The sequence below is a fragment of the Pseudophryne corroboree genome, chromosome 4 (assembly GCF_028390025.1).
Source record: "Pseudophryne corroboree isolate aPseCor3 chromosome 4, aPseCor3.hap2, whole genome shotgun sequence".
Lineage (NCBI taxonomy): Eukaryota > Metazoa > Chordata > Amphibia > Anura > Myobatrachidae > Pseudophryne > Pseudophryne corroboree.
This window is the reverse complement of record NC_086447.1, coordinates 880,042,837-880,057,864: the sequence shown is the minus strand read 5'-3', so window position 1 is coordinate 880,057,864 and position 15,028 is coordinate 880,042,837. Positions and strand designations below refer to the sequence as shown.

Sequence of the window (15,028 nt, the reverse complement as noted above, 5' to 3'; positions counted from 1 at the left end):
ATCACGAAAGTGTTGAGGATCATAAGACGAAGGAGAGTACAGACGATACTCGTTGTCCCAGACTGGCCTCGAAGGGCCTGGTACTCTGATCTACAAGAGATGCTCACAGGAGACCCCTGGCCTCTTCCTCTGAGGGAAGACCTGTTGCAGCAGGGGCCCTGTGTATTTCAAGACTTACCGCGGTTACGTTTGACGGCATGGCGGTTGAACGCCAAATCCTCAAAAAAGGGGATTCCGGAAGAGGTCATCTCTACTTTAATAAAGGCTAGGAAGGAGGTGACGATAAAACATTATCACCGTATCTGGCGAAAGTATGTTTCTTGGTGTGAGACCAAGAATGCACCTACGGAAGATTTTCATCTGGGTCGTCTTCTCCACTTCCTACAGACAGGAGTGGATATGGGCCTGAAATTAGGCTCGGTTAAGGTACAGATTTCGGCCCTCTCGATTTTCTTTCAGAAGGAATTGGCTTCTCTTCCAGAAGTTCAGACGTTTGTAAAGGGAGTGCTGCACATCCAGCCCCCTTTTGTGCCTCCAGTGGCACCATGGGACCTGAACGTGGTGTTGCAGTTCCTAAAATCACACTGGTTTGAACCGCTTAACAAGGTTGAGTTGAAATTTCTTACCTGGAAGGTGGTCATGTTGTTGGCCTTAGCATCAGCAAGGCGAGTGTCAGAATTGGTGGCTCTCTCACACAAGAGCCCCTACTTGATTTTTCATGTGGATCGAGCTGAATTGAGGACACGTCCGCAATTTTTGCCTAAAGTGGTTTCGTCGTTACATATGAATCAACCTATTGTGGTGCCTGTGGCTACCGGTGACCTGGAGGATTCCAGATCCCTGGATGTAGTCAGGGCCTCAAAGATTTATGTAGCCAGGACGGCTAGAATTAGGAAAACAGAGGCTCTGTTTGTCCTGTATGCGGCCAATAAGATTGGCGCTCCTGCTTCAAAGCAGACTATTGCTCGCTGGATCTGTAATACGATTCAGCAGACTCACTCTACGGCTGGATTGCCGGTACCAAATTCGGTTAAGGCCCATTCGACTAGGAAGGTGGGCTCTTCTTGGGCGGCTGCCCGAGGTGTCTCGGCTTTACAACTTGGCCGAGCGGCGACTTGGTCGGGGTCAAACACTTTTGCTAAATTCTACAAGTTTGATACCCTGGCTGATGAGGACCTAGCGTTTGCTCAGTCGGTGCTGCAGAGTCATACGCACTCTCCCGCCCGATTGGATGCTTTGGTATAAACCCCATGGTCCTTACGGAGTCCCCAGCATCCTCTAGGACGTAAGAGAAAATAAGATTTTAAACCTACCGGTAAATCTATTTCTCCTAGTCCGTAGAGGATGCTGGGCGCCCGTCCCAGTGCGGAAACTCTGCAAGACTTGTATATAGTTGTTGCTTACATAAGGGTTATGTTACAGTTGACATCGGCCTTGGACTGTTACTGTTGTTTTTGTTCATACTGTTAACTGGTTATGTATGTTCCAGGTTACATGGTATGATTGGTGTGGGCTGGTATGAATCTTGCCATTGGATTGCTAAATCCTGCCTTGTATTGTCCATCTCCTCTGGGCACAGTTCTCTAACTGAGGTCTGGAGGAGGGGCATAGAGGGAGAAGCCAGTGCACACCCATAGTCAAAGTTCTTTTTAGGTGCCCTATCTCCTGTGGAGCCCGTCTATACCCCATGGTCCTTACGGAGTCCCCAGCATCCTCTACGGACTAGGAGAAATAGATTTACCGGTAGGTTTAAAATCTTATTTTCTATGCCTCAAAATTTATTGATCATTTGTCTGATAAAATATACATTTGTTCTGCAGGTAATGATTCCAAACTTGGATGACATACAGCAGGCTATAGATCGTGTGACACAGTTAATACTTGAAGTCAGTCGAGGAGTCGCTCAGTGGAGACAGCACAGTATGCAGCAGACAGTTGTTGCTCACGATACTTTCACAAGCACTTGTAGCTCACCAAGTTTCCTGCCTGGCAAACAACAAAATTCAAAAGGAAGTATGTGGTAGTCTCAGTTACTCCACTTCTTTTACTTAATTGCGTTTGCACTGCAGTATAGTTTTATTAGATTAATATTTAGCATAACAAAGTAATAAAGAGACTATGGGCTTAATTCAGAGATGGACTCAAGATGGATCGGTTCTGCGTATTTGGTGCTGCACCACGCTAATGCTGCAGGGAGAGACACCCACCAACGGCTTCTCAGATCTGCTGCTTGCGTCCAAGCACATCGGGAACATCGGTTCTTAGTTGGACCTCTGAATTACCCAGTGGCTACTCAGAATGTATGTTACAACTGAGCCAGAGGGACTGCGTGCGAAGAGGCAGTCACTGACTGCGATACGCCAGAATTTTAGTCACCACTCCCCATTACCCTCTTCCCCCCCAAACCATCACTGGATGTCAACCAAACTGCGTCTAGATCCACACTGCGACCATCGTCCAAAGAGCTTGGCAGCACACGCGCAGTGCGGCTCAGACACGTGCCGCAAAGAAAACATTTTTGCAAAATAAAATTTGCATCCATCTCTGAATCGGGCTCTTTGGCCAAAATATACTGTAGTAGACTGCCATTTGCTGTTACCGGAGTGATTTTGGCGAGATAGCTGCTAGATTTCTCATACGTCCTAGAGGATGCTGGGGATGCTTCAAGAACCATGGGGTATAGACGGGATCCGCAGGAGACATGGGCACACTATAAGACTTTGAATGGGTGTTAACTGGCTCCTCCCTCTATGCCCCTCCTCCAGACCAGTTAGATTCTGTGCCCAGCGAGACTGGATGCACACTGGGGAGCTCTCCAGAGTTTCTCAGGGAAAAGACTTTATTAGGTTTATTATTACCAGGGAGACCTGCTGGCAACAGGCTCCCTGCATCGTGGGACTGAGGGGAGTGAAGCAGACCTACTTCTTTTTTTTTTTTTTTTTTGCAAAACTGAATTTTATTGAGTTTTTGAGTATAAATGTAGGAGTACAATCGACAATCAAAAATACAAGAGCAAGGAGATAAGAACAATTAAACAGTATATTGTCTCAGGTTGTTGGATCTCTCCGATAAGTGGTATTATGTAATTGTAGACATCTGTAAATGTGGTCCAAACAATTTAAGGCAAATAGTTAAGAAATAACATCGAAACTTAGAGAGTGAGTTTGGGTGAGGGGTTTAAAAGGGAAGGGAAGAGAAGAGCGAAATGGGAGGGGGGGGGGGGGGGGGGAATAGAGAGAGCACTAACAATTGGTTTACACCTATTTGGGTAAGGTGTCTACCAGGCGTGGACCCGGGATATTGTGTATGGAGGAATTGTTACAATATTCATCGTTGATGTTCATAGAGTGAAGGCCAAAACATAGAGTTAGAGGTATGTATAGAGAGTGAAAATATAAAGAAAAAGAAAATAAAAAATATGGGGGTAGGAATGGCATGGGAGATAGCGAGGCATTACACCAGACATACAACTAGGAAGGAGGAAGGGGATAAAGTAGTTATTCAGAGAAAGAGGTATAGTATATTCCCATAGTTACATTATCTAGTCGTTCCTTTAGACATCTTCCACAGGGGATTTTCAAAGGCTGAGGTTATCTGTGCTTGGGTATCCGGGTCAAGTGTGGACAAATAAGGACTCCATTTTTTGTGGAACCCCGCAAGGCTGGTATATCCCGTGAGAATAGTAGTTTTGCGGTCAAAATAAATATATTTCAGCATAACTTTTAAAACTTCAGATAGAGAGGGGATGGATCGAACAACCCAGCGCTTCAAGATCATTTTTTTTGCGATCGTAAATAGCATGGTAAACATAGGATATAGTGGCTTAACCCCAGGTATAGAGTTCCACGTAGAGAAATTCATGCAGAGGCATGCCCTCGGGTCAGGACGTAAAGAGGTGTGAAATTTGGTATTAATGAATCCTAATACTTTATTCCAAAAGCGCTGAATCCTAGTACAACTCCAGAGACAGTGGTAGAATGTGGCTTTAGCCCCTTTGCATTTAGGGCATTTGTTAGAGTTGGAGGGGTTATCAGCATCCTGGTTGTAGGGCGGTAAGTATGCCCTATGTATGGTTTTGAGATGTACCTCCTGGAGGTATGCAGAGTTCAGTATGGATAAGGTGCGCTGGTGGTGGCCTAGCAATTGTTCGTAGGAGGTGATGTTCGAGACCTCTGATTGCCATGCAGCAACTAGTTTTGGGAGGTATGGTGTGGAGGGAATGTTCACTAGGTGAGTATATAGCTGTTTAATTTTGTAAGCTTTGGACTCCCATTGCTTTATCATTTTTGCTAGTGGGGAGGGGTGGGTTGTGTGAGAGGGTTTAAGGTTAAGTGATGCAAGGTAGTGTCTCATTTGAAGATACATGAAGAAGTGGGAGGAGGGTAGAGAATATCCGTCTCTCAGCGTTTCAAATTGCGTAATGTGTCCACCTGGATCGAAAACCTGTGAAGCGGAGCACAGCCCCCTCTCCCGCCATTGGAGGAATAGAGTGTTGTGAAGAGAAGGAGGGAAGGATGGGTTTCCCCAGAGAGGTATATATGTGGAAGCAGTATGGTCTAGTTTTAATTTCTTATGAATTTTCACCCAGCTAAAATAGGTGTCTCTGAATAGCGGGTGTTCCAAAATGGAGGGTGGGATCAGGGCCTTTTTTGTGAGTAGAAGAGCACCAGGAGAGAATGGACTAAAGGCATTAGTGTCTAAGGCAAGGTCTGTATAAGTGCTCTTACCCAGTAGCCAGTCTGTGGCATATCGAAGGAATTGTAAGGGAATATGTTAAAAAATCTGGGACTCCAAACCCTCCCTCTGACCTGTCCATCACCAGCTTCGCAAAAGCTATTTTAGGTTTCTTTCCTTGCCAGATAAAACGGGTCATAGCTCTGCGCAGCTTGATGTTGTCCAGGTCCCTGAGGCCAATTGGAAGAGATTGCATGATATAAAAGATTTTTGGAAAGATTACAGATTTAAGAACTGCAATCCGTCCCAACATAGATAGCGGAAGAGTAGCCCAGCCCTCTAGTTTGGTAAGGACAGCAGAGATAACCGTAGAAAAATTTAGCTCATAGGTACGTGCGTTATCTCGCGGGATATTGATTCCCAGATATTTAAAGTGTGACTGAGTGATCGTGAAGGTAGTGGTTTGCGTGAGTGTGGAGAGCAAGGAGGGGGAAATATTTAAAGGAAGTAGTTCTGATTTTTCAACATTAATCTTATATCCCGCCGTTGCACCAAAATCTGAGATCAGGCGTAGAATTTCAGGGATAGACGAAAGTGGGTCAGATATAAATAAGAGCATGTCATCTGCAAATAAGGCGACCTTAAGTTCAGTTGTACCAACAAATATGCCAGTGTAAGAGGTAGAGAGTCTGAGGGCGATGGCTAAGGGTTCTAAAGCAATGGCGAATAGGAGAGGGGATAGGGGGCAGCCCTGTCTTGTACCTTTTCCAATAGAGAAGGGGTTGGAGAGGAAGCCGTTGCAAGATATTTGGGTGGCTGGAGATGAATAAAGAGTTCTGATAGCTCGGATAAAGGGTTCTGGGTAGCCAAATCGGCGTAGGGCAGTATAAAGGTGTGGCCATTCGACTAGGTCGAAGGCTTTTTCCGCATCTAGGGATAGGATGGCGGAGCCTATGTGGGATGAATCGGATTGGCAGGAGTGCAACGCTGCTATTACCTTTCTCACATTGACCACTGAATGCCTGCCGACTATGAAGCCAGTCTGGTCCGGGTGGATGGTGTGGGGGAGCGTGAGTTTTAGACGGTCAGCTAAAATTTTTGCAAATAGCTTGTAATCCAGGTTCAGCAAGGATATTGGGCGATAAGAGCCAGGTAGCGACAGGTCCCTTCCAGGTTTGGGGAGTAGTTTAAGAATGGCTGAATTGAAATGCGGGGGGGGGGGGGGGGGGTCTTCGCTAGCAACAAGGAATTGAAAACCTCAACTAGGATATAATCAAATTTGTGTTGGAGGAGTTTATAAAATTCCCCAGTATAGCCATCGGGGCCTGGGGCCTTATGAGGCTTCAATTGCCCAATTGACAGGCGGACTTCAGTTAGAGTAATTGGGGATAGGAGTTGAGAAGCCATTTCTTTCGAGAGGGCAGGGTAAGGGAGAGCCTCCCAAAAGGAGGAAGAGGGCTGGTGTGTCCCTGAAGGGGTTGGAGGTTGGGTGGGCTCCGGAGGGTGAGAGGGGGTGTTGGACTGGGGTATTGTTGTTTGTGAAGAAGCGTTTGGTCCATTTGACGTATAAAGCTGTGAGTAGAAGGTATGCATAATCTGAGCTATCTGTTTGTTCGTGGAGGTCAGGGTTCCTTGTGTAGTGCGAAGGGGATGAACGATCGCTGGGGAATAAGTGCCCTTTAGTAAATTGGAGAGTAAACGTCCAGTTTTGTTGCCAAACTTGTGGAATTTGTGATGGACTGAGAAAAGATACCTGTCACCCATTTCCGATAGAAATTCATCAAAATGGGTTTTGGATGTCAGGTATGCCTGTTTTGTGGCTGGAGAGGGGGATGATTTATAGATCTGAAATTATTGGGATAAGGCGTCTTGGAGTGTTAAGTATTGAGCCGAATATTTCTTGTTGGAAGCTGCGGTAAAAGATAAAATTGCACCTCTGAGTACGGCTTTTGCCGACATCCAGAACAAGAATGGGTCGGAATTAATGTGTTCAGAGTTGTTGGTACAATAGTCTTCCCAAGTAGCTTCCAAGAAGGATTTGAAAGTTAGAGATTTGCAGAACCTGGAGGGGAATTTCCACAGTTTAGTGGTGTCCCTGTCATCAGGGAAATGAGCAGTAAAGGTAACCAGGGCATGATCAGAGAGGGAAATGGGGGCAATGGTGCATTGAGTGACTTGAGGAAAGAGAGTATGGGAGATAAAGAAGTAGTCAATGCGGGAGAGAGAGCCGTGCACCGCTGAGAGACAGGTGTATTCCCTCTCCGTTGGATTTAGGGCTCGCCAGAGGTCTATAACCTGTAGAGTAGATGAAAAAAAGGGGATGCCTAGTTTGGGGAGTGTGGAGTGAGGGATCTTACGTGTTGAAGATTTGTCTAGGAGTGGAGAAGAGATCATATTAAAATCCCCTCCGATGATGAGGTTATCTCCCATGTAAGGAGTCAGAAGGGCAATTAGCTGACGGAGGTAGGACTTGGAGTAAGGGGGGGGGGGGGGGGCGTATATGTTAGCCAGAATAAATTTTTTGCCCAACAAGTCTACATAGACTACTACAAATCTACCTGAGTCGTCTGCAGTGGTATTGTGTAATTCGAATGGTAGAGATCGGCGCATCAGAATAGCTACACCACGGGCTCTGGAGTTGTAGGAGGAGGATGCCAACACAGACCAACCCAGCATTCCCAGTTTTAAGGTTTCAGACGGGGTCAGGTGGGTCTCCTGCAGGATTGCCACATCTACGCCACTTTTTTGTAAGTAAATCAGGAGTTTTCTCCTTTTCGCTGGGGAGTTAATACCTCCAACATTCCATGTAGCGTAGCGGAGATCAGGCATCCCTCCTGGAAACTGGGAGAAAGAGGAAGAGTGGTTCAAAACATAGAGGGTCAAGGGTAACAGCCTTCAGCATGAGCATATTATGTGTTACTGCAACATCCAACCATTTCACAGAGCGGAGAGTAGTGCTTAAGAGAAAAGGAGGGTAAAGAGTGTCAGTAAGAATGAAGGGAAAGATGAAGGGAAAAGGGGGATGAACATACGTGAGAGGAGGCAACCAGATGTTAGTATCTGGTGCCGCACTTCCGTAATAGCTGAGTAATAACAGTGTGATAAACAAGAAACACATCCGGCGGGGAGGGGTAGGTCCGTCCCTGCTCCCCAGTGTGCAACTAAATATAAGGGTGACCAGGAGGTCTCCGCAGTATACCATAAGGTATATAGATAAACATATCATAATACTTAATCTGCAAATGCAATAAACAGACTGATATAATATGAGCTATGAGGTTAAGGCTATGAAACGTTATTCTGTGGAATCCGTGATGTCGGTATCTTTCGCTTGGGACAGCTCCTGGAGATATGCCATTGCATCTGGGGGGTTGGAAAAGTCCTTGAACGAGGTCCCATCATAAATGCGGGGTTTAGCAGGGTACAACAAGCCGAATTTGCGTCCTTCTGCAACCAGTCTAGAGCATACAGGGGAAAAACCTTTTCTGGCACGCGACAGCTCTGCAGAATAATCCTGGAATATATGCAGTTTGTGTCCCTCCCACGACAGGGTTTTGGCCTTGCGAGAGGCCGACCAGATCTCCATCTTATGTAAATAGTTAAGGCAGCGGAACAGTGTAACGCGGGGTCTCGGTCTGTTAGGGGTCGGTGTCGGACCCACCCTATGGACCCTCTCTATAACCATGTCCTGGCAAACTGACTCAATGCCTAGGAGCGAGGGGAGGGTGTTGCGGACAAAATGGGCCAATGCAGGTCCCTTGATAGATTCGTGCTGACCGACCAGCCTAATGTTATTACGACGCGATCTGTTCTCAATGTCGTCAATCTTGTTCCATAGCTGGTAATTATCATTAGTGAGACGTTTTACTGTATGCTGCAAGCCCTCAACGTCATGGGAGACTACAGTGATTTGCTGCTCTGTTTTAGAGACTCTGTGTGTGAGGTGTTGAAGTTGGCTGGTGATGTCAGCTACAGCCTTGGAGAGAAGGGGTGTCATGGTGGCTGTTATGGCTGCCACTACATCTGTGTAAGTCACAGGGGATTCATTGCCGGCACTTACTTGACCCCCAGAATCTGGTCCCTCGGCTGCAGTCTTTTTGTGAAGGGGGGGAGCGCTATCAACAGCGGATTCCGCCGTCATCGTCCCTGCAGCACGCCGCTTCTCCTGGCGTGGAGGCTGCGGCTGCTGCTGATGGTCCGGCTGAGGGTGCGCCGTCATCGGGGCCAGGAACTTGTCCATTTGCAGCAGGACAGGTAGCTGGGGCACTGCGGGAGGCTCCGGGGTCAAAACGAGGCTTTAAAAGCCGTGAAAATAGTATTTGTAGGGGAGCGGTGGACGGAGCTCAAAACGGAGCTCAGTACTCCATGAGGCCGAAACCGGAAGTCAGACCTACTTCTTAAGAGTTCAAGGGCACTGCTTCTTAGGCTACTGGACACCATAAGCTTCAGAGGGTTCGATCACTTGGTACGCCTAGCTGCTTGTTCCCGGAGCCGCGCCGTCACCTCCCCCTCACAGAGCCAGAAGATTGAAGCCGGGTGAGCATGAGAAGATCAGAAGACTTCAGTGACGGCAGAAGACGGCGTTTGAGGTACCGCGAAGCGGTCGCGTTGCACGCCATGCTCCTACACTGATCACGGCACTGCAGTTTGCAGGGCGCAGGGGGGGGGGGGTGCCCTGGGCAGCATGGGGAGCCTCAAACAGCACTGGCATAGAGTATAACAGTGCCCAGGCACTTGTTAAGGGACCCCCGCCAGTATAAAGATTCTTTGAGCGGGACTGAAGCACGCCATGTAGTGGGCGGGGCTTAGCCGCATAGCTCTCACCAGCGCCATTTTTCTCTTCACAGAAGGCTGCAGAGACGCAGGCCCTGACCTCCACACTGCTGTGCAAGTAACAGGGTGCAAAACGGGGGGAGGGGGGGGGGCACTAGTGATTGGTGAATTATTATATATGTAAAAAGCGCTAGCAGGTCTGGGCAGTCTTGTTACCGACTTCAGAACCGGGATAGGTGCTGGGTGAACTCTCTCTGTGTCTCTCTAACAGGCTCTGCTGTGGGTCTGTCTCCTATAGCCCCAGTGTGGTTGTGGCTGTCGGTACATGTGTGTGTCGACATGTCTGAGGCGGAATGCTCTTCCCAGGAGGAGGCTGACGTGGGGACAGACAGTTCTGTGAGAGTGACAGTGTCGGCACCGCCGACGGATGATTGGGTGAATATGTTGAGTGTTTTAAACACAAATGTGACTAAGTTGGCAAAGAGATTTGATAAATCTGAGTCGAAGAACCAGACATGGAGGAAATCCATGGAAAATGCTTTGTCACAGGTCCAGACCCCTTCGGGGTCACAGAAACGTGCATTCGCCCAGATAGTAGATACAGATACCGACACGGACTCTGATTCCAGTGTCGACTATAGTGATGCCAGATTACATCCAAAACTGGCTAAGAGTATTCAGTACATGATTGTGGCGATAAAAGACGTATTACATTTCTCTGGCTGGGTCCACAGGATTATCCACAGGATAACATTGGGATATAGTTGAGCGACAGCGGAAATGGCACCAACACGGTCACAAGCTTTCTGGCCTCCCAGGATGCATCGGGGCCTCACCATATAGTCCCGCCCACTGACTCAGTCAAATCAGTTTTTTGCTTGGTGCGGCAGGAAGCCGCATGGTCACAGGGCTGCTGTGAATAAGCCAGCCTGAAGCTTTTATTATGTTATTTTTATAGACTTACTATGTTTTTTGAGCGACTTTTCTTAACAGCGTCTTAAACGCATACTGGAATGAGTCGCTCCAACAACTCCCCACCGGGTCGCAACAACGCTTACCTTCGCGGTACAGTGCTGTCTCGACGGGCGTCTGTGTCGGATGTTTTAGCAGGTCCAGTAGACGTAACCAGGCTGTGGCCGGAGCATGGGGGGGAGGTAAGTCTATGGATTTCCTCTTACTAAAGGGGTCCGGACACAGCTTCACTGTATTGGTGGAGACTACAAACAGTGTGTTGATGCGCCGAACATCTCGAGTGCGACAGCGCTACGCTCTAGGGATCATAGGCGCCAGGACTAGGTAGATGCCACGATCCTTAGAATTTAAGTCAACAGGGGGATCCAGACGCTCTCCTGGCCGCCCCTGCTCCGAGTTCATGACCAGTTTCCGCGCGTCTCTCGTCCATGAACTGAATGACCTAATTTCCGTCTCAGACGCTACCACGAGGGTAATCGGTCGCAGCTTAGACGCTGCGGTTGTGTACACTAGAGATCCCGCCTAGACCGAGGCCTTTAGCGTCTGCATACACGTGGAAGTCGCTGAGCGTCCGTGACCGTCAGTGAGCGACTTATCAGGAGTGGTAGTGTACATCAGTAGCGTCTGAATCCACTCAGCGTCTTACGAGCGCATTTGCTTGGATATGGAAGTGTGGTGAGTCTCGCTGTATCCCGTTCTACAGAGAAAGGGTATACAGTACTAAAAATTCTCTCTACTTAATAGTATGAATTATTAATTTTTAGTACATATTGCATATGAGATCTGTATATTACTGTGTTTTCGGCATGTTATGTTGAAAAAGAACCAGTTGAAACAGAAGTACAATTTTCCTACTTACTTGTAAGTTGTTATGGGGGTTGTATTCTCATATGACAATGTCTAATGCCTTAACGTGACTGACTGCTAGTATGTGTGCTGACTTTTCTATGTCATCAGTCCTGTTCTGACCCTCAATTCAGGTGCACTGCTGTGGTCAGATTGATCTCACTTCTATATACTCATATATAGGTGATTTTCAGTCACAAATTGTGTAGTCATTAACAGATTATTACCATGTCTGTGAGCAGCAAAAGTGACGAGGAGAATTTATCAAGCACTCCTACATCCCTAACATGCTTATCTTGTAAGACAGGGTTAATTGGTATGGACCAATTGGTCACTTATGAGGGGTTGTGTGCGAACTGTTTTGCTTTTCAGCAAAGTAAAAAACAGGAGTTGGTTCAACCACCAACAGAGCCACCATGGAAAGACTTTATCTTCAATAGCGGACAGGTTAGCTCCGGTAACACCACCTCAAGGGTTAGGTTACATATTAACCCATACATGCAGCTCCCTTCCTACGGCTTGGTTCCAGTAGCCTCTACAAGCAACCAAGGGACAGGTAAGACTAAGACAGATGCGTCTATGTGGCAGACTACACAAGATGATACAACAGATGATGATACAGTATATTCAAATACTCCGTATGATGATCAGTTGCAGAGTTTTAGTTCAGAGGATGTAGCTGAACTTATTGATGCTGTGAAGGCTGTTCTCTCTTTGGAAGAGCCAGCCAAGACAGTGTTAAAATCTAAAGCACCTGTGTTTAAACAAACAAAATCAGTTAAAAAACTGAATTCCCAGCATCAGATGAGCTGACGGAAATGATGGATGAGTCTTGGGCGACGCCCAGTAAAAAATAAGATTCTGAAAAGATGGAATTCTTATTATCCATTTCCAGCTGCGGATTGTTCGAAAAGAGAAGTTCCTCTTAAAGTAGATGCACATGTACTGCGACTTGTGCATAAATCTGCTATACCACTGTCATCTACCTCACTAAATGATATCACAGACAGAAGGGTAGATAGCTTCTTGAAAAATTTATTTTCTCTAGTAGGAGCAGTGGTAAGACCTGCTATGGCTTCGGCCTGGGTAGCAAAGGCAATGGGCAAATGGATAGAGGAACTAGAGAATGACATCTCTTCTCCGAATAGGGAGCAAGAGTATAATTTAAGCCGTTTAAGACAATCTGCCCAATACTTGGAAGAAGCAGCAATTGATATGGGTACAGTTGCTTCTAAAGCTTCAGCCTTGACAGTAGCCGCTCGCAGAGTAGTTTGGCTACGCACCTGGAAAGCAGATGCGGAATCCAAGAAAGAATTGGAAGCATTGCCTTTCATTGGTAATATATTGTTTGGGAAACATTTATCTGATATCCTAGAATCAAAGGCTGAATCCAAGAAGGTCAGATTTCCGGCTACTTATAATCCTAAATCTAAGGGTTCAAAGTTTCGCTCATGTCGTTGGCAAAGCGAAAGCTAAAGAGGAGTCTAAGCAACCCCAGTTCAAAACCAGGGGTAGGAAGCAGTGGGCTAGCAAAAAGCCAGCCTCCAAGCCTGAACAGAAACCATCAGCCTGAAGAGACAGGCTTCCGCCTGGAGGATTCCAGGGTTGGGGGCCGACTCCTTCATTTTGCACACATATGGCAACAGTCAACAACAGATGCTTGGGTGCAGAAGGTGGTATCTCGGGTATGGGTTCCCATTCAGGAGGCAGCCTCCTCTAAGATTTTTTTGCACCAGCCCGTCTCGTATAGAGTCGAAGGCCAATGCCCTGAAAAAAGCAGTCCAAAAATTACTGCAGTCAGGTGTGATTGTCCCAGTACCTCCATCACAGAGGGGACAGGGGTTTTACTCCAATCTTATTTCTGATCCAGATGCCAAATGGGTCATTTCGACCAATTCTCAATCTGAAAATGTTGAACAAATACATTTGGATCCCAAAGTTCCACATGGAGACATTACGTTCCATAATGTTGGCTATGGAACCGGGAGATTACATGGTATCTCTGGATGTACGGGATGCTTTCCTACATGTGCCTATAGCACTGTCTCATCAGTGTTACCTCAGGTTTGCCATCCTCCAAGAACATTTTCAGTTCCAGGCTTTGCCCTTTGGGCTAGCAACAGCACCCAGGGTGTTTACCAAAATTATGGTGGTTATGGCAGCTTGTCTGCGCAAACAGGGGATAAGAATATTCCCATACCTCGACGACCTGTTAATCCTAGCACATTCGCAGGATTTACTTTTGAGCCATCTTCAACAGACAATAGTTTGTTTACAGAGACACGGGTGGCTCATAAATTGGGATAAGTCGTCTCTGAATCAGTCACAGCGGATGGTTTATTTGGGGGCCATATTGGATTCAGACATACAGAAAGTTCTCTTACCAGAGAAAAACATAGTCAAGGTGCAGGTCGTGGCTCAGGAAGCGTTGCACGCCCAGACAATGTCAGTCCATGCAGCAATGTGACTGTTAGGTCTGATGTTATCAACCTTCGACATGGAGGAATATGTGCAATTCCACTCCAGACCATTGCAGCACCTTATTCTGACCAAATGGAACGGAAATCATCAAACGATTAAAAAGCAGATGATAAAGTTTCCAGTAAACGTAAAAAGGTCTCTAGCGTGGTGGCTACAGACAGACCATTTAAACAAGGGGAGACCCTTTTGGATAAAAGAATGGCAAGTCCTGACAACAGATGCCAGTCTGCAAGGCTGGGGTGCGGTACTCGTAAGCCTTTGGTTCCAGGGAAAATGGACCGCAAGGGAAAGTCGCCTGCCAATAAATCTGTTACATGGCTCTAGTTCAGGCAAAAGGACAGTCTGCAAGGAAGACCGGTCCAGATTCGCTCAGACAGTGCGACAGCAGTAGCGTACCTCAATCATCAAGGAGGAACTCACAGCAAGAGATTGATGGAGGAAGTAATGCCCATTCTAAGATGGGCAGAGCTACATCTCCCACCATTGTCAGCAGTGTTTGTCCCAGTATACAGAACTGGGAAGCAGATTTTCTCAGTCGACACATCATTCAGGAAACCGAATGAGCATTACACCCAGAAGTGTTTCAGATACTAGTGAACAGATGGGGTCTACCAGAGATAGCTCTCATGGCGTTACGTCTAAACAACAAGGTTCTGAAGTACGAATCAAGAACAAAGTGTCAGGATTCTGATTTAGTATGTCCCCGGAGGGGGCACTAGTGGGTCAGTGTAGGAGCGATAGAGGAAACTGGGAAACGGACAAAAAGTTCCGCGCATGTGCGCTTGATATTTATTATCACACAGGGATAACAGATGACAGGAACAATGAATAATAACTTAATCCGATAAATGAATATTTCAAAAGTCACTGGTAACAAATAAGCAATGAAGATGAACTTGAAACTTGATATAAATGATAAGACAATAATGAAATCAGATGCAGCAAACAAAACTCTGGTATATAACGAATAGCCATCAAAGCACACAGTCTCTGTAGAAGCATACGTCTTTAAGCCAAGCAAGGCCCTAGCAGGAGACAGTCCTAACACAGCAAGATGTTAAGTGCTAAAGGCAATGCACAGTGTGGAATGCTGGTAATTAGGTGAAGAGGCTGAGAACACACCTGAGGAAAGTCTCTACTGCAGATTGGTGTAGCAGACTGTGGCTAGAGTTTGTAGCAAACTGGAACAATGAAGACTGGACACTGGAACACAGGAACTTGCACACTGAATGTGACTCGCAGGAGAGCTGGAGTGGTTGCTGCTACTTGTAGTTCCACAGGA

The 15,028-nt window shown here is 46.7% G+C and overlaps 1 protein-coding gene across 1 annotated transcript in view; it reads left to right on the top strand.

Annotated features, from left to right (window-relative positions):
- DNAH8 (dynein axonemal heavy chain 8) overlaps positions 1-15,028 on the top strand; it is a 1,853,457-nt gene that overhangs the window by 722,629 nt on the left and 1,115,800 nt on the right. Inside the window, exon 26 of the mRNA XM_063918852.1 lies at positions 1,821-2,013. Coding sequence (XP_063774922.1) covers positions 1,821-2,013 — 193 coding nt within the window. The remainder of the gene's footprint in view (positions 1-1,820; positions 2,014-15,028) is intronic.